Here is a 20575-nt window from a genome sequence, read left to right as displayed (position 1 = left end):
CAATTAAAAACATTTAGTGGTTTCTCTCACTGGAGTCATCACGATGGGAAATGTAAAATGCTGTTCATCACTTTTATAGCCATGTTGTCTCCACCAACAACAGATAAAAAAAATGTCCGTTCACTCTCATGCACACATAAAATTATTTTATTACAGATTAAAAATCTACTTGTCAAGGAAGAGGATTTCTTCTCTCTATCCTCATCAATGCCTTTAATATTTTTCAATTAAATTGTATTTACAGTGCCAAATCATAACAAAGGTTATCTCAGGTCATTGTGCACTTATTTTAGACGGTTTTCTATGTGGTTATTTTGATACTCTTTGTGGTCATTTGTCTTTGTAATCGTTTTGTATCTCTGTGATTGTTTTACATCTTTTTGTGGTGGTTTCACATCTATTTTTAGACATTTTACATGTCTATGCCATCATTTAGTTTCTCTGCGGTCATTTTACATCTACTTTTAATCTTTTTGTGTGTCTATTTTCAGTTATTCTTGGTTGTTTTTTGTGTATACTTTTGGTCATTTAGCATCTCTTTCTGATCATTATGTGGGTTTTTTTCTTTATGGGCCCCTGGGCCAGTGCCCAGTAGGCTGATTCAGTAGTCCATCCAAGTGTCTTTTAGCAAAGGGTTGTCTTTCTGCACTGCCAGTGCAGACAAACACACCAAGCTGCTTGTTAATTGCTTCTTGTAAAATATTATATGCTTGCAACATTATATTCATAGGGTGTATAACTTCAGTTATGCTATTCTTGACATTGCTGTAATAGCTATGGGGCTTTTGGAAGTAATTAACAAAATGAATTGCTTCAACTTTGAAGTGGCTGGCTGGCCCAACCCAGTGGGAAAACCTTTGATTTTGACAAGGGACACTTAGTTAATTAACAGCTACCAACTCTGACATTTTCCACTAGCAGCCAGCAGTTATCACACTTACAGAGTTGGGAATCTCATCAGCGTTTTTACAGTGATGGAGGATTTCATACACGACAAAGTGAGAGGGGAAGAGATTACGTCTGTGTGTGTGTGTGTGTGCGTGTGTGTATGAACTCTTAGTGTCTCAGTCACTAATGGCGAAACCAGTGCATGAGGGTATTAGCAGTCAGACAGGAGGAAATGATTTCCATGGAACATATGAAACTCTAAGAAGACATATACTACCTTTGAATGTGTGTGGCTGGCCGGTTTGCTGAGATGAATACCCTTTAACCCTAACCTCAGTTCACAGATGATTTTTAGGGGGTTTTGAATTGATAATATAATGTTCAGAGCAAATCCTGGAAACGAACAGACACTTCTAAGAAACTCTAAGATCCTTTTCTTACCTTCTCCTTTTCCGTACTTGGCTGAGGGCGACCAGGACTCTGCATCCATGAAGCCGAGCTCTCTGCACACCACTTGGGCAGCGGACATCGAGAAGTCGTCATCACACACCGTCCCCCACTCACCATTGTAGAAAACTTCCACCCGGCCCTCGTAGTGTTTTCGTTTGTCCCCGGCTAAACGTAGCTGAATTGCAGGGGGGCTAGAGTCCGACTGGGCGTTGCACATTGCCCACATGCACAGTAAGGTGGACAAGAGACAGTGGACGGCAACTGGGCGCAGCATGATGCAGGATGATGGAGGAAAAGACAGTACCTAGGGGAAGATATTAAGACAAAATACTGTGAAGCATCTGAAATAAAAGCTGTGATGAACTATGCTTTTGGGATACTTCTAAAAGAGTAACATTTAAATGGTTAAATTGAGGCCTGAATGTTGCAGCGGCAGACAGCAATTTGTGGTGAGTGGTAGTTTTGTCCATAATTTGAGCAAGTGACTAGTTCCAGTATAAAAATCTTGCAGTAACAATTTAGTTTGGCCATCATCAGACTCCCAGAGACCTCTCACTGGCCTCTATGCAACCACAAGTATAAGCTTGTGAATTCACCACAGTTTTACAATATATAAAGCAAACAGTGAAAATATATTTGACTGCCAATGAGAGAGAGGAGAAGGGGCATTTGGAAAGGTTTGGGTGAAAACGAAGGTTATCTTGCTGACACAAAGATTCTGTCTTTCTGACAGCCTAATGGGGAGCAAATGTTGACTCTGACAGGATGAGGTGCTGCCCCTCTCGTTTATCTGCTGATCTGTGCCTGGAGGCTGCACAACTAAGGGTTCAGAGGGAAAGTTTACTCCGCCTAAATATTTCATGGCAGACCATGAAAGTGTCAACGGAGGGACCAAAAGCCCCCAAGGAGGAATTTTCATGGAGGGAAGGAAGACAGTGAAAGTAAGGAGACCTTCACGTCTTTAGTATGTTGAAGGGGGCCAAGTTGACGTCATAGCAACAGTCAAACAAACTGCAGAGCGGACAGGCTTGCAGAAACACTCCAGCAGTAAACAGTCAATAAATTGTCAGGCTGCTTGAGAAGTCACTTGTGATCATCTGAAACATCTGGAGGAAGGAGCTCCTTTAATTTGGCCTTTCAATATTCAGTTTGTCTCTTCTCAGAAGTTAAGACCGACTGAATCAGAAATATCCTCTGTTTTAAATTAATCCGTCAGAATTAAGTGCACACAGCAGTCAGCACGTGTCAACTAAACGAACCAACTTATGAAAAACTAACACTTCTCTTAAATAGGACTTTCCTCAATTAAATTACTTAGCCGGCTTACACTTTTTGTGGTCTAATCAATTAGTTTGTATAGTCGACACATCTGTATAACTGAGTTTCACCATAAAGAATCATGCATAAACACCACTTTAAATCTTGCGTTTACCAGATATGTGATCATGCGTTTCTATGATACAAGTCATTCAGCATGAAAAAAGCATAAAAAATGACTAATGGACAAGAGACATTTTAGTCCACTAAGACCAAGATGATTGATTGGTCGCCTATAGAGAGCAGCCCTGTGTCTGTATGTTCTGGATTATGCTGCTTACAAAACCAGTGGAGACACACCCACCTCCTGCAGAAGAATGTTCACAGTTAAAACTTTCTCAGAAACTTAATTTTAAAACATGCAGTGTAGTCTTGCATGAGAACAATAAGTGAAAGCTCTCAGTGAGTGGTAGCCAAGGATTGTTAAGTCAACTGGAAAATGCAAAATTCCACATGCTGAATTTATTGCTTTCTCAGTCAAAGCCAGTAACTATTGTATATAGTCTATTGTTCATTTCAGAAAAGCACAAATCAACCATCAAGTGCCTGTTAAGCCCTGGTCAGCACCGATCCCAACATTCACAGTGAGTGACAAAAGAAAAGCCTCATAAGGGTCATAAATGTCAGGGTGATGCTAATTCCTTTGGGATATTATTGAGGTATTACGACAATACAACACACTGTAGGAGCCCCTATTCTGACTAAGATAACTTTTGAAGGCTGCTACACTTAAAAACAAAGCAAACATGGGATGAAAAATACAACAAAGTAAAAATCACAAGGAGAAAAGTACATCAAAGAGCACATCTTTGATATTTTAAGTCGTACTGAGAGGACGACAGAAAAAGAAGAAAACTAAGTCTCAATGTTTCACACATCTATGCACGTCCGAGAGCCTGAGCTATCAAGAACTTACTTTGACAGACGAAGAAAACACTCTTTCCAAGACGCAGACTCTGACGTTTCCAACCTGTTGGAGAGGATGAGATGTGAAGCAGCGGTTCTTTGTCCCTTTAGTAGCCTGCTGTCTTCTTCCAAGCACTTTTCTCTGCTCCCCTCACAGCTGTCCGCACGCTCCCCGTCCCTCTCTTTACAACGCAGAGCAGCCAATGAGAGGCCGCCTCAGCATCCTGGACCCGCCCTCTCCGGCCCAATCACCAGGGTTACAAAAGCACCCTGCACCACCCTGTGGATCATATCACAGGTGATATAATGTAGCCTATGTAAAGTTCATGCAGTGGTGGAAAGTAACTACTTGAGTGCAATTTTGGGGTACTTGTACTTAACTTGAGCAATTCTATTTTATGCTACTTTATACTTCTATTTCACTACATTTCTTCTGAAATGTTGTAATTCTACTCCGCTTCAATTACTGGTTACTTCACAGATTAAAATGATTGATACAAAGCATTATCAACAAAGTAATTATACTGTTACAGTGTATACACAGCAGAATATGAAGTAAATAAAATAAACCCACCTTCACCAGCTGCAACAATAAATGATATCTAATAATAGGCTAGAATATTCTGAAATATGTCATTCTGCTTAATAACTACTTTAACTTTTTGTAATTTAAGTTCATTTTGATGCTGATACTTTTGTACTTTTACTTAAGTAAGTTAAAATAGCACACACATCCAAAAGGATGGCGGAAGAATGTCCACACACAAGAGAAGCACATGCAAATGCAAAGAGCAAAAGACATCTTAGAAATCTTAGACCAGATAAAATGGCTCAGAGCAACACACCAACACAACAGAATAGTCGGGGACAGATTTACAGAAACAAACTCAAGTCAAAATCCTTTTTCAACCCTTTTGGAGCTAAAGTGTCAAGGGTATAGATCCAAAATGCTTCTCTTTTACGTAACAGACAATTGAAGTTACCCCCATGGCAGGGCTGTTTAAACAGTTCAATGTTTAACCTCTGTTGTATTTTTCTTATGTCTATTTTTCCATGTTAATATCCCATTATTTCTATCACTACTTTTCAAAGTGGTATGGGCACTTCTTTATTAAAACGTTTCTCCTTGATACTGCATGTCATTATGGGTTTACATGATGTTCCATACATGTATATTCAAGTTGTTTAGGTTATGCTTTAGGCTCTGCTTATATATGATTAATGCACTTTAAATTACTTTTTTACTTTAAATGACTTTTTTACTTTAAATGTCTTGGTAGGATAAATTGTGGGATGTATATTTATCTATATTTATGTGTGTGAGAATATATATGTATATATACTTACATTTGTATGGTCATATTTGTATTTTCGTATTCCACATTGAGATTGTTGATCATGTGACCTGTCGTGGGTGCTTTTAAGGATTTGGAGCAGACTGTGGTGAGCAGACTCACTGTTTTTACCTTGTATTACTTTTACTTAAGTAACATTTTGAACGCAGGACATTTACTTTTAATATATTTTCTACAGTGTGGTATTACTACTTTTACTTAGGTAAAAGCTCTTTGTTGGCTACTTCTCCCACCACTGGTTTTAAGATATCTTATCGCTTTAAAAGTGAGACTGACACTGCATCTTTTTTAGTATTTAAATCAAATGTATTAGATAACTGATTTTGGGGAATCTTCTTTATTTTAAGTGTTATGATTGATGAGTATAATTTTTATCCTTTTGATAATATTTTATTTTGTTGATGCAGCAACTACCCAAACTGACCCCACATACCCACATTTCCTCACAGCTCAGTGTTGATGATGTGTGGTTAACCGTATTGGTATTAAATCTGTATCTTTAAAGTTCATTAAATAATAAATGTAATATTGACATTGAATCAGGTGACTATTTGATGCATAAGTTGTAGTACAGTTGATTTCAAAAATGCAAAAATGCAAACTCCTCTCAGGTTTGACTGTTAGATCATTGGTTTGGTTCTCCTTTCTTGCAGACTGTAGCCTGTATGGTCAACTGCAGACAACCATTTTCCAGCAAACAAGCTCAGTTAAGACCACTGGCTTCTTTCCCATCATGCCATGGCTAAAAAAACAAGGGAACCAGTTTGTGGACAAAGTCAGTGATACAAAGAAATTGACCTGCTCTGCCATTTAGGAAAGCCTTAGAAAAACAGGGGAAAGCTAAAAATGTGACAAACTAACTAAAGGTGTCAATTCCTCCTGACATAAGGGATCCAATTAGGACTGGCCCTGTGTTTGTGGTACGGTGGTGTTTAAGGACACCACCATGTGGTGGGACTGGGAAAGTGCTGACCTTGAGAAAAAGACTAAATTGACAAATGTGCAAAAGGTCAGACAAAAATATCAAAAGTGCAAAGTAAGTAAGAACATAAGAAGAACACAACGTTTGAACCATATGTTATAACAGGTATGTCTTGAATTTACTGGCATAGGTGACACTGAACATGCAGAAATTACTAAAATGAGCCTGAACATATTTTAACAACATCATTCCAATTACTTACAATATTTCTACTGACTGTAGCTTTTCTAGGCTTCCACACCTCCTTCATTTCAATTATCAACATTTCCGTCTTTTGCTAATTTTGATACTGATATTTATATATATCTGTATATCTATCTATCTATCTATCTATCTATCTATCTATCTATCTATCTATCTATCTATCTATCTATCTATCTATCTATCTATCTATCTATCTATCTATCTATCTATCTATCTATATCTATATCTCTATATATCTATCTATCTATCTATCTATATCTATATCTCTATCTATCTATCTATCTATCTATCTATCTATCTATCTATCTATATATATATATATATTTATATATATTAAAGATATATAAAGACATATATATATATATATATCTGTCTATCTATCTATCTATCTATCTATCTATCTATCTATCTATCTATCTATCTATCTATCTATCTATATCTATATCTCTATATATCTATCTATCTATCTATCTATATCTATATCTCTATCTATCTATCTATCTATCTATCTATCTATCTATCTATCTATCTATATATATATATATATTTATATATATTAAAGATATATAAAGACATATATATATATATATCTGTCTATCTATCTATCTATCTATCTATCTATCTATCTATCTATCTATCTATCTATCTATCTATATCTCTATATTATATATTATATCTGCTGTTCCCATGTCTTTGTTTTACATAGGGAAACATGTTTGTAGTGCATCTGTTGGCACTGAGTGGCTACAGCAGTAAAACCTTGCTGGCCACGCTGCTTTAAAGCTGCTGGGCTTGTTTGAGAAAACAACTGGGATTTAATGAGGATGACAACTTGTTTAACATCTTTAAGTTACCTATTATGCTGATAAATGTATCCACCATATTGTTAACTGATGGACAACAAACAGATAACATTAGGTAAGGAAGATGTTTTTTCTTATGTCAATCCTAAATGTCATCAACATTTCTGCTGCAGCCCAGTGGGAACAGGAAGGAGTTTGTCTCAAACACACAACTGCCAGTCTGATGCTAGTTCACACTTAGTGACCTTAGTTGTGATTTTTCAAATTTATGGTGCAAAAATTTAACCCTGTTTGTGTTTTTTCATTTCAAGTTGACATTTTAAATTAATATCGAAATGTTTAGATAATGGGCAACTGCTCGCAAAATCACTGAAACTGTGGACAATGCCACATCTCCTAGAGCATACTCTGGTGCATAGATTGCGGAGTGTATATCTAAATATATTTATCTGTGTGAGTATATATATATATGTATATATACTTACATTTGTATGGTCATATTTGTATTTTCGTATTCCACATTGAGATTATTGATCATGTGAGCTGTCGTGGGTGCATTTAAGGTGGTGTGTCTCCCCACTTTGTTTCATGTCTGATGAAGGGCTGGGGCTGAAAAGTTACATGGTGTGATTTAGCATTAAACGCTATTTGGTGCACGGACTCACTGTTTTTACCTTGCACTACTTTTACTTAAGTAACATTTTGAACGCAGGACATTTACTTTTAACATATTTTCTATGGTGTGGTATTACTACTTTTACTTAGGCAAAAGCTCTGTGAAGGCTACTTCTTCCATAACTGGTTTTGTTACATCTTATCGCTTAAAAGTCAAAATAAATAAAATAAAAATTTAAAATCAGTGAAACTGTGGACAACACCACATCTCCTGAGATAGACCCAAACAAAATGCCACTTATTACATGTTTATAAAAAGCAACAGGACATTGACTGCAAAAGCATGAAAACAGTGATGAAATTTGGTTTCTGTGATGTCACAACTATACTACATTTAGGTAGGAAGTGCTGCTACAGTGAAGTTACAGCCATTCCCTGACTGCAATGGTGGTGTAGAGAGGATAGGTGCCAAAGACGCAGAAATGCTGACCAATCAGAGCAGACTGGCCTTTTTTGGGAGGGGGGCTTATGGAGACAGGCGCTAAAACAGAGCACTTCAGACAGAGGGTGAATACAGGTCTATTCAGAAAGTAAGTATGAGAAAACAAATGTGTTTTTTGTTTAGACACGTTCAAGTAAAAACCCAAAATACAACTATGAACCTGAAAATTAGCAGAATACAGGACCTTTAAATGATTTGGGCAGAGGAGGAAATATATTCAATCTTAGCCATTTATTCAGGAATGAACAAAATATAGCAGTTAACGTACAATCTGGGTTTACATAATTCTTCCATCTTACAAATATTAGGAACAATATTCTTTTCACAAGGTATAAAATTTACACATATTGTACTGTAACAATGAATTTGCCTTCAGCCTAATGTAACACCACTACAATAGGACACAAAGTTACACTGACACTGTTTTACAAGGACATTTGGCAATTGATTGTGCTGACGAGAAACAAGACTTCCACACAAGAAGCTGTCCATTATATCTAAAACACATCTGATCAAAAATGCAATCGTGCACTCCTTCAGGTTCAGTCGGACCAAACAAATGTGGACGTTAGCGATGAAGATATTATTACATAATGAACTCTCTGCTCGCCAAAATGCCAACCTTCACCCTAACTGCAGACCAGTATAACTCACTGTTGTTCGGGGTGTTTTGATCATAAAATATACATGCTGTATACAGTACACTTTGGCAACAGAGTTTGGTAACAACTGCATGAAGGAACTGAGAAATCTTTTTTCGTTTGTTTTACAAAATAGACAAAATAAAGGCACACCAGCAACATTTGGGCTCACGCATGAAATATGAATACAGTCCAAAAATATCTACATGGCAACGACTGAATGTGTTTCTGACTGTTGTGCATTCAAACACAGAGAGAGAAAATGAAACATGGCACATGGTTTTGATATTACAGTATAATAAGAGCAAGGTTCAAACTAAACTTTATTTTTCCACCCATCACTGTCAAACTATCATCAAATGAATAAGGTCTCATAGAACAGACTCATATTACTCATATTAAACAATCCCAGAGATTTATAGGCATAATATGATGTCCAAACTGTGGTTTAAATTCAAACTATGCATACAGTTACTGATCACCACAAATTGTATAATAATAATGTTACCGTGTGAAATAGACAAATTAACTTAGAGGCAACTTAAGAAATAAGTAAGTATAGAAGTAGCATTACTTACAGTTCATATGCTGATGAAAGTAGATAACCAACAGAACTAAACTGTCTATAGGCCAGGAAACTAATACACTAGTTTAGGCACTCAATAGAGATTTGTCCTTTTATTTATTATAATAGTGTAGACGCACTGTGCTAAAAGATGTCTGTGCTGTGTGCCCACATCATCTTTCCCTTAGTTCCCTACAGTTTTATGTCAAATGTGATATATAAAATGCTCATGGAAATCCTTTGCAACTGAACCAAAGCACACACATTTTAAAGAACAGGATCAATTGATAAAAACAAATGTATTTTCAACAATAAAATTAGCCTTTAATGTCTATTTTTAACCAAAAATCAATAAATCTCCTTCAAAATCATTAAACCACACCTCATGATAACTTTGTGCTTCTTCAACTGCCATGGCACGATTAACACTATGAACTATTATTGCTCTGGTTTCATATTTCAGTCTGAAAAGAGCAACAATTTTGTATTTGAAATCTCAAAAACACATGAGTGGAGAGAAGGAAAACGTTGACGTGTGCTTAAGTGAGATCAGGTACATTATTTACACCAATGTTGCAGTGAGAGTTTGAGTCAAGGCCTCTTATTCTGTTCCCAGTTTGGCGATCAGTTCATCGCAGATCTTAGTGAGCTCCTCGATCTCTTGATTCTGTGAGAGACAGAGAGAAAAAGTGTTTAGAAATTGGTATACAGCTAATAATGCCAGAACATAGAAACATAATTCAGCAGATACAACAAAAGTATCTGAATCTCTACGCAGAGAAGATGTTCCTCTAAAGCTTGCAGAAGAGGTGTACTTAAGTATTTGTAATTTACTTTAGTATTTACACTTTATACTCCTAAATCACAAACTTCCATAGGGAAATAACGTACTTTTTAACCCACTGCATTTATTTGACTGGTACAATTACTAGTAATTTTTTAGATTAAGAAAAATATTTGCATATGATATGATATAGTACTATAGTACTGTACAAAATATCTAAAATTGGCCCCACATTGACTAACTACAACATTAAGATGCCCTTACATGTATTTGAGAGATAAAAAACACAATATATATTTACTCTATAATAATAAAACACTTTAACAAGAGCCATTCTGCGAAATGAAGACTTTTACTTTTGATACTTTAAATAAATTTAGCTGATAATACTTACTCGTTACTTTGGGACTTTTAATTGTAATGTGTTTTTAAATGATATTTCTACTTTTACTTAATTAAAGATCTGAGTACTTCTACCACTGACACTAACTGATAGGACAGGGAAGGACAATATTGTTGGGCTGATTACACAGTACAAAGTACAAAACTGCAAAAAAAAAAAAGATTTCCTCATTGATTTTGGTTTTCTTACGTATTTTCAACGGTTGATAATGGGGTTCTGTGTATTAACTCCTTCTGGTTTTAGTAAATGAAACACTGCCCCCTAGTGTTAGATGTGTGATCAGATGTGTGGTGGCGTTTATAAATCAGTGCTGAATGCCCTCACATGATTAAGTTCCTGTGTTTAAGTACAGTGATTTTACAGAATGCTGTAAAAGAAGCACTGCAGTTTAACACAATAATCTGCACTTTAACATTGCGAGCCCCAGGGGTGCGATTTTAATAATCTATTTGATCTATGTGCACAAATTAGAAAAATACATTGTCAATGCAGGGAAAGTTCCTCTTGGTGCAAGAAGTTAAAAGCTGATGGGAAGGAGTGTGTATCCCTTTCCAGTTTGAAAAAAAAAACATTACAAAGAAAATGAGAAGGGACAGAAAACAACAGCTTTTGTGAGAATTATGGTCTTAACTTGGGAAAACTACAGTGCAGAATTTTTACCGCCCACAAAGGAGCTCAACTGTGATCTTATATGTTAAATGCAATACTTCCTACATATCATAATTCATTTGACAATACTACATTGGTGTTTAGCACCATTTACCAGACTCTAAACTTTTGAAAAGGGAAGACAAAACCAACACACAAACTGAAAACTCTCCCAGCAAAGGTTTTAACCTCAATTATCCAGAGTGACTTTCAGAGTGCCTTCCTCACACTTACACAATTTAACAAAGTGAATCAATTCTAATCATGTTTGTGGTCATCCTACCTTTTGAAGGACAGCTCTTTCAAGTGACTCCACCTTCATCTGCTCCTTCCTCAGGCTGGCGTTTAGTGCGACACCCTCAGAGTTGGCCTTAGCACGTACCTGAGCTATGTCCTCATTAGCCCTGTTAGACGAAGTGAAGGAGACAAGAGAGATCGGTAAAATGAAAGACTGTGTTTAGTCTTGAAATGTAAAAGCGTTTTCAGGATTAAAAACCTGTCTAACGTGTATCCTTTAATCACAAATTGCTAGAAAGCTTACTTGTCAAGTTTTTCCTCAGCATGCACCTTGAGGGTTTGGTATCGCTGCTCCTCCTGCTTGATCCGCATCAGGTAGTCCTGCGCACACTTCTTCAGCACCTCCTCATTCTGGAGAGATACATGGAGAGGATATTAGGTAAAATGTGGCAGCAGGCTGGATAGCATCTCACTGATGCTCTACTCACCTTCTTGAAGCCTTCCAGGACTCCCTTCATGTTCTCATACCTCCTGAAGAGGTCAGCAAAGGAGCGCTCCACAGAGTTAAGGTCGGCCATGGCCTGATCCCTCTCTGCCATCAACTGCCTAACTGATTTACTGCAGGACAGGGTCTTCTGCTGCTGCTCATCCTCTGCAACCAACAGAGTCATGATACAAGATTTAAAGGGTTCAATGTGCGCAACATCCTGAAGACTAAAGTTAAACAATAACAGCCTTGAAATGCATGTGGGTGCATGATCAGATGAATTCATAACATAGCAACTTTTAAATGTTACTAAATTTTATAGTATCAGAGCACTTGTATGCTTTCCGTTGTTTTGGATCTGTAAGCCACTCCAGCACATCGTGTTTGACATAAAGCAGTGGGATTAGTAACAACTCTGTGCTTTGTGGTGCTTGAGTTTGAGGAAGTCTTAGCCCTTTTTATACATAGTACAAGGACAATGATCAGAACATACAAACCAGGAGTTTGCAGTGGAATATACTACAGTACACCTCATCACGTGTTTCACTCTCCAAAGACCACCTGGCTGCAGTAAAGGCCTGGGAAATCATCACAACGGAAGATACAGAGTGTGTGCTTGTGTTTTTTTTGGCAATAGTAGACTACAAAATACCATCGCTGGTGTGGATGTGAACACTTCCAGACGGAAGTGTCACAAAGTTGGAGCAGCAATGATTAAAACACACACACACACAATTTAATAATGAGACCTTGCCATGCGGTGCTACACGTGCTACACACAAACAAATCCATGTAGAATATACCACCACCAGGTGGCAGCAACTTACCAATCATCTGTGCAACTGTTTTCTCATACTCTGCAACTATTTTCCTGTTAAGATAAAAATAGAAAGTGTGCTATTTATCAACTTTGTTTCTCTAAGGTATTGATATTTCTTTCTACTAAGAAAACACAACCTCTATGAGCAATGTTGAATTTACAAAGTTGATGGCTCTGTCTTTATGTACAAAGTATATGATGTAAAGCTATGTAAAGCCATGATATGTCCATATGCTTTGTGAGTTTGTGTAAAAATAATAAAAATAATTGGGGAAAAAAAAGATATTTCTTTCTACAATTGCACTGTAATATTTTAAAATGTGAAACAATGTTCTAGAGAGGCAGTGGAGCTCCTTACCTCATCTCCATAACCTCAGTCCTGCTCTCCTCATACTTCCTCTTCCACTCATTGACCTCAATCTCTTTAGTGATGATCTGTTTGGAGGACAGGAAACAAAAAGAAAAAATTTCAGATCTAAGAAATGAATCATCAGCAGATGCACTTGAAATTAACGGTTTGAGAGAAACATACCTCTTCTCTGATCAGGGTGAGCACTGCGGCTTTGTCCATCTCACTCAGTGGTATGTTGTCCTGGGACAGGGCTGCTGTGTCTAGACCCTCACTGCTGGTCGCTTTTGTTATTTGGTTCATGGATATCTCACTCTGTGGAACATGCAAAAAACATACTGTGTATTTGACAGGAATAGCCACCATCTTTACAGTTTGCCTTATGGCATGCCCCAGATAACCACTTATGCCGTGTTTACGTTTCATTTCAGATCAACTGCTCACATGGTGTGTGTTGCCTTTATTAATCAAACATTTGTATAACGTGACGGTGCAAGTATTGTTATCTTAGACAAACTATCTTCTTCCCAAAAGTGAAAAAGATCAGCAAAAAACAAAAAACAAGCTAGTCATGTTCAAACATCAATACCGCTCCCTCCCCGTGGTTCATATTCTACCTACTATTTTATCTTTCAGTCTGCAGGTGTCCTTTTCCTCCAGGTGACCTGTAATTTTAGTCTCTGGACCTTTGAGGAGAAAAGAAACACAATTCCATGACAAGCTGTTAATTGCACAAATTACAGTTATCTAACAAAAAACTTCTGCATTATGAATGTGGGTACCATTGTCTAGTTTTCATCAGATGGACTTGTTTCTGTGGTGAAAATACCTATGCTGTGTTACTTGCACCACTGACACGGGCCGGTGTGAGTGCACGACTGTGGGAAGCATTTGTTCCCCAGTGTACCATTAAACTTGTTTATATCTAGGACAGGGTTTTGCTGAGCAGGCATGCTCCACTTTATCCCTTCATAAAGTTTGACTTTGCAGTCTCCAATGCTCCAGCAGTAGATGCTGAAAAAAGTATGTGACTGAATTACTCTCCTGGTTCAGAACTTTCAATTAATCCTGGTGCTAGAACTCTTAAACACCATGCTCAGTGCCTTTCATACTGACATCACGAGTGCATTTAGATGTTGGGGTGGACCAAAAGGGACATATATTATAACTATTGATAAAAGTATTTAATGTTTTAGTCTGCTTTACATAATACACATGTGCATTGCTTTGCGAAGAGATAGATCAGTTGATCTTTCCACTAAGGCTGACTTAAAGGGAAAAAAGTGTCATCTTTAGCATGATAATAATACTCTTCTGTGGAGCCAAAAAGTCTCTTTTTAGTATCTGCTACTGTTCATTTTAACTCCAAACACTGCTTTAAGATCCTACACTAAGCGGACATGTTGTAGATCCAAACATACCATCCATAACAGATACATCATTGACTGGCTGTATTTTCACAGGTGCGTTTTTGCATTCAGGCTCTCCTCTCTCCTCCTTGCTGTCTGTTGTCTGACCCATAATGCCAGTGGAGGCAAGCTTCTCCTCATCAGTGGCGTGATGAACTCGCTGAGTGATCTCAGGGGTCTGAGACACAACCTCATCCTCCTCCTGGAGACAAGGGAGGAAGACAGGATCCACATTATAATGGGATATATTTAAGGAACTAAATATTTAAGAGGACATGTCACGCTCATTTTAAGGTTTATACTTGTATTTTGGGGTTCTACAAGAACATATTTCCACGCTTTAATGTTAAAAAACAATATTTTATATAGTGTCTGTCTGAATATACCTGTGTTCAACCTCTGCCTTGTTCCGTTTTAGCGCCTGTCTCTTTAAACCCCTCTCCTGAAAAAGTGTAGTTTCTTTCGGGGTCTTGAATCTGCACTCTCGGCATCTCTGCACCGTCACCTCAGCCAGAAAATGACTGTGATGGTGCTGTAGCAGCACTTTCTACCTAAACGTAGCATAGTTGTGACATAACAATTGTACAGAAGTCACGACGGCTCGTTTAAAGGCACAGTTTCTGAATAGGGGCTGTGAGCATTTCTCTGTGGATTGAGTGTTTTAATTTATAGCACCTCAACCTGCTTTTTAATAAAAAAGAAAAAAGACATGGAAACTAATTTTTACACAACGAGACCTTTAAATATATATATATATACATATATATTTATATATTATATATTATATATATTCCTAACAGGAAAAAACTTTTACTGTATAGGACTGTGTATGTACAATTGATTCATGAACATATGTGGATGCAGTCCATTTGATTCATAGGTTCCCAGGGGGGAAAAATAATGTAAGAGTGTGGGGGTGGGGTTACATAGCTTGAGGTTGAAAAGTTTGGGAAACATAAAAAGTTATCTTAGACCCTCTGGCATTATACAATATTATGAGAGTATCAAGTAAGGATAGAGGAGGTGATAATGTGATAATGTCGAGGGAATAAGGGAGCAGCGGCTAATATTTGACTGCAGAAGTCACACATCTGTCACCATGCCAAGCCAGCACTGCAGAGCTGGAAGCACTGCTTGGTCCTGTCAGCTTGTGTCACAGTGTGTATGTGTGTGTGCGTGTGAGTCGAGGTGAGGCTGAGAGGTTAGACAACTGCTGAATAATGGACATTACAGTATCACTGCGGTAAGGTGAAACATTTCAGCTGACAAAACATCACACGGAAAGTTACCTGATTGCACACGTCAAGAACCAAGGACTCGCTCTCATCATATTTCTGAACTCTACAGGAATTCCTACAAAACAAGCAGATGACAACAATGCAAGTGTCAGAATATACAGATACAAAAGTATTGATGCTTAAAAAAAATCCTCTTCCTCCTTTTTCTACAACCAAAGAGTTGCAAGCATTTCTATACCTCGCACACGCCCATAATAAGTGAGGTACAGCTACATACATAGCTAGTACAGAGAGTATAACCACTCCAGGGCTGCCCATCTTCTGGAGGGATTAGAAGACAACCATTGCCCTAATGGTGATGTACTGTATGTTCTTATGAGTTGAGGTGAAACTAAAGATTATTTCCCTCAAATGCTCCTTCAAAAGTTAGTTCTGGCACAGCAAATGCCACGATGAGAGTAAAATGGAAAGGCAGCATGCACGAAAGAAAGAGAGCGTCGATAGTGAGAGTACTTACAACAGAAAACAGAGAAACTTGACTTGTTCGGATGTCCTGGGGCTAATAGAAGTGAAACGGAAGCAGAGGTTGGGGGTTGCATAACAGACAAAAGGAGGGAGGATGAAGGATGAAGGGGATATTGATTAAGGGAATGTAGAACAGATCAGGGGGAAGAGACATAGGAGAGAGTGTGAGTGACTGAGGGTGTTCAGCTCAGCATGTTAGATAAAGTTTGAGCATAAACACAAGATGCGGACAGACTTGGAAAAGCTGAATTTAGTCCAAACCCCTGCAGTTATAAGTACTTTTAAGAGCCTAAATATAACCCAGGGGTGTCAAACTCAGGCCCGTGGGCCAAATCTGGCCCGCGGTGTAATTAGATTTGGCCCGCAAGATCATATCAAGGTTCTATGAGAGCTGGTTCGCGAGTATATAGCACATACACCACTACTTTTCTGTTGACATCCATGCTACCGGTCTCTTCGGACAAACTTAATCCAGCCCTCCCGAAAAATGGGCAAAAGAAAGATGGAAAACCGGATCTTACAACACAGGTGGGAGGCAGATTATCTGTTTATGAATGTAAAGACCTGTTTGTCTTGTCTGCAGAGCCACCATGGTTGTAACAAAATAATAAAACATAAGAAACACCATGACAAGTACAAGGACCTGCACTGAAAAGGTTCAACATTACATATCTGGAGAGAAGGGAAAACATGCACATTTGCACTTTATTTTTTTTTGTTGTTGTAGATATTGAGTTTGGCCCGCAACTTTGTCCCAGTTTTTAAATTTGTCCCACTGTGAATTTGAGTTTGACACCGCTGATATAACCTGTTTGGGAATTGCATCAATGGCCAGTATGCAGTGTTAAGTGTTTGGCAGTGCTCAAAGCTAACACGTCCAGCAAAAGAAAGAGCAAGCTCGGGGCAGTACATGAGTATAATTTAAATAAATTTTAATTTGTATTATTGGTAATAATGTTACAACATCTAAATTACAAACATGTGGGATAAGAAGGAACATTTTTTGCTGTAGACTTACGTGATTGTCTTCTCTTTGCTTTTCTTGGGAATCTGCCTAACTTTCTTCTCCACCACTTTCTCTTTGCCTGCGTCTATCAATTTTTTCTCCTTCTGAGGGGCACTACTGGATGAGTCCTCATTGGTAATGGTTTTGGAAGGTTTAAAAGGGTCCATGGAGTCATCAAAACTGTCTGGGTCAAAACTGTAGGAGCTCTTAGGGAGCACTGGAGAGCTGCTCGCCATGCTGTTGCTACCAAACGGATTGAAGTTGGGGTCGTCCCACTGACTGGGATCAAAGTTATATGTTCCCGATTTAGGTATAGGAATATCGTCAAGGTTCAGAGGTGCAGTAGATTCTGAAACTGGCAAAGCAGTTTCTGGAAGAGCCCCCGAAACTTGTTCAGGAACTGGTTCTGACACTGCGGGTTCTGGTGGTGGTTTGCAGGAAGCCCCTGATAATTTGGCCTTCTGCTTCTTAGCTGCAAGTTTGCTATTTGTCTTTTTACCACCTAATTTCCTCGGAGGTGGCTTGCTGACTGGCCCCTCTTCCAGACCGAACTCCAGGATCACAGACTTCGCCGCTGACGACGACTCCACAATCTCCGCTTCTGCTGGAGCTGCTGAGCTTGCCTCACAGACAGGTAAGGAGCCACCAAGTGGCTCAAGTCTGGGGAGAGAGCCGGGACCAAACGGCGGGGGAGAATTCTGGATTTTGGATCCGCCGCAAGTGAAGGGGTTAAAGCTATCATCCAGCTGATCAGGGTCAAATTTGTAAGTGGCCATTGGAACAGTAAGTTCTTGTTCCTCATTTGTTTGTGCCATCTCATCAAGCGAGGCCTTTACCTTCAGGGATGGAGGCTTAGATCTCCTGGTTTTAGTCTTTGGAGGAGGCTCTGTCTGGTCAAGTCCATTGCACTGTGGTTCTGGTTCAGCCAATGGTTTCTGCTCTGGGGGCTCTTGGGTTGAGCTGGCTGCAGGTTCACTGCTCTGGACCGAATCTGGTTCTGGGATTAGAGGAGGAACAGGAACAGGAGCTGGAGCTGGAGCTAGAGCTGGAGCTGGAGCTGTAGCTGGGGCTGGAGATGTAGCTGTAGGTGGAGCTGTAGCTGTAGGTGGAGCTGTAGCTGTAGCTGTAGCTGGAGCTGTAGCTGTAGCTCGAGCTGGAGCTGTAGCTGGGGCTGGAGCTGGAGCTGGAGCTGGAGCTGGAGCTGGAGCTGGGGCTGGAGCTGTAGCTGTAGCTGTAGCTGGAGCTGTAGCTGGAGCTGGAGCTGGAGCTGGAGCTGGAGCTGGAGCTGGGGTTGGAGCTGGAGCTGGAGCTGGAGTCACATACGGGACAGGATCTGCAACTAGGACGGGGACTGGGGCTTGGGATGGCTCAGGGGGTGGTGCTGTGAATTTAGCCACTTCAGTCGTTTCCTTCACTGAGGATGGAGCAGGGACAGGCACAGGGCCCAAGGCTTCTGGGAGATTCTCTGTTTGTTCTTCTTCCAGGGTCTGGATGTTTACTTCCAGTGGGCCACCCATGGGGACTGCAGGCTCATCCTGACCCATGTTGTGGCTGAGCAAAATATCTCGATTCCAAACTGGAGCAGTAACTATCAGCTGCTCCTCCTGATCCACATCTGAAGAAGAAATATAAGAAAAGGGTGAACCAAAATGAACAAAAAATATATCTTTTAAAAAGTCAGAATACAAAAAGGAAATCTGCATGCACACTATGATAATCTCTCCAATCAAATCTAAACTCAGATGTAGGTGATGTCTGAATGGTTCCTAGCCAGCCAACTGTTCCTATTGCTGCTGTTGCCATGGTGATGTCTTACTATGAGGGCCATGACATTTAAACCAAGTTGTGCATTTGAGAGGATGATAAAAAAGAGAGCTTTGATATATTATAAAGATTTAAAGATATATTTGTGCTGAGGACAACAGGGACAGCGGCTGCTGTGGATTAATTATTGCCTCTGGGGAACCTTTTGACATATCAACATATTTCAGTGTGCCTGTCATACTCGCCATATTCACGTAATATTATGTTGCTAGGAGACTAGCCCAGCCTCCTGTGTTCCTACCTGCTTCCACTCACATTAGCATGTCGCCAGAGTGTCATTTTCAAAGCCCAACATGCCTATACAAACATGTCTTCATCTAAATCCACATGCATATTTAACAGAAAAGCACAAGACTCCCTTTTTGTTCTCTCACTTTTGAGTTTGTAAAGGCAGAACATGTCACAGCAGGGTTAATGTCACTCAGCTGCAGTGCCTGTTTGCAAAAATGCAAAAAACATGTGGTCAAATTTGCTTAAGAAAATCAATTGTTTTGCATTTCTTTACCATTTAGTTTTGACATACTCGTTGATTGATTTAGTATGTGTAAAATGTACCTTTACATAGTAGTTGCTTATTTAAATGTTTTTAATTTGAAGAATGTTTCAAATGTTTTTAAAATCTAAACATCGCTAGTAATTATATAGAAATAGTATTTTAATGAATTATAAAATGTCACTTTGTCATGTATTACACCACAGATGCATCCATCCATCCAGGAGACAAAGAAAACCTCAAGTATCCATCTCTTTATGCAATCAAGTTAATGTTAGGTGTCATTTTGGCTTCGACAAGGTCTTCAACTATCTATTCTATTCAAAGAATGATGCTGATGTAGTAATTGAGATGTTGGATGGGCACAGACAAACACAGCTATCAGCATGTGTACATTCAAAGAAGTTTCTAGAGGCACTTCAACTTCTGCCTGCCAGGGTTCAAACTTCCTCATTTGCAGCTGCAGGAAGGGCTGTTTGTGGTTGAAACAAAAAGTGAACTCCCTCCTCACTCCATACTGGTTGACCTTCACAATGTATACTTTTAGAAAATGTTGTTGGAGCTGTTTTACAGGAAGGATTTACTTCTACTAAAACAGCAACTGCCTCACGTCAACACATGGTCTTGCTAAAAACCCACCTTAAAAAGTGAGCTACACGATGGTTTCAGCCTGATAACAAGCTTTGTTCAGTCCCTCCCGTCATTGTGACCTCTATCAGTTCCCAATACAAAACGGGGCGACCCAAAGCTTTTGTTGAACCTGTTGAATTCCAGAGCAAAGGCCATTCCCACACTACTAGCTCCTCCTCTCAGTGATTCAAAGGTCATTGACAGTATTTCCACCATCATCACACCCAAAACTCAGTGTGCATACCAGCTGACACACCGAGTGTGAAGAGCATGCTTCACTGCTTATAAAATATTGCAATTCAACATATTTGTACAATGGTTCTCAAAAAAGGCAAGTAAAGTAAAATGTAACGCTAAATTGCAGTAGGGAAGGTACATTCCTGAAACAGTCAGACTGCACATGTATCCAATTACTCCGGTGTGGTGAACCTGATATGCCACGCACACAGTTCAGACACAGCAGTGGAGTTTATATTTGCCCAAATGTGCTCTTT

At 39.0% G+C, this 20575-nt stretch overlaps 2 protein-coding genes across 3 annotated transcripts in view; both read right to left on the bottom strand.

Annotated features, from left to right (window-relative positions):
- The window catches only part of LOC310965163 (lysyl oxidase homolog 2A-like), a 30274-nt gene extending 26573 nt beyond the window's left edge, over window positions 1–3701 (bottom strand). The window contains exons 1-2 of the mRNA XM_083938606.1: window positions 3572–3701; window positions 1330–1642 (exon numbers count right to left, since the gene is read on the bottom strand). Of these exons, the coding sequence (XP_083794732.1) occupies window positions 1330–1612 (283 nt within the window). The 5' untranslated portion in view covers window positions 1613–1642; window positions 3572–3701. The remainder of the gene's footprint in view (window positions 1–1329; window positions 1643–3571) is intronic.
- Window positions 3702–8244: 4543 nt separating this feature from the next.
- Window positions 8245–20575, bottom strand: part of tacc1 (transforming, acidic coiled-coil containing protein 1) — a 28674-nt gene continuing 16343 nt past the window's right edge. For both annotated transcript variants that reach the window (XM_083939193.1, XM_083939192.1), the window contains exons 3-13: window positions 17147–18749; window positions 15655–15718; window positions 14378–14567; window positions 13578–13642; window positions 13140–13271; window positions 12966–13042; window positions 12615–12658; window positions 11789–11952; window positions 11605–11711; window positions 11347–11467; window positions 8245–9895 (exon numbers count right to left, since the gene is read on the bottom strand). In XM_083939193.1, coding sequence (XP_083795319.1) covers window positions 9830–9895; window positions 11347–11467; window positions 11605–11711; window positions 11789–11952; window positions 12615–12658; window positions 12966–13042; window positions 13140–13271; window positions 13578–13642; window positions 14378–14567; window positions 15655–15718; window positions 17147–18749 — 2633 coding nt within the window. In that variant the 3' untranslated portion in view covers window positions 8245–9829. The remainder of the gene's footprint in view (window positions 9896–11346; window positions 11468–11604; window positions 11712–11788; window positions 11953–12614; window positions 12659–12965; window positions 13043–13139; window positions 13272–13577; window positions 13643–14377; window positions 14568–15654; window positions 15719–17146; window positions 18750–20575) is intronic.

The sequence above is a fragment of the Echiichthys vipera genome (assembly GCF_963691815.1).
Source record: "Echiichthys vipera genome assembly, chromosome: X".
In the NCBI taxonomy this organism is placed as follows: Eukaryota; Metazoa; Chordata; class Actinopteri; order Perciformes; family Trachinidae; genus Echiichthys; species Echiichthys vipera.
The sequence above is the reverse complement of the archived record's forward strand: the minus strand, read 5'-3'. Positions and strand labels throughout refer to the sequence as shown.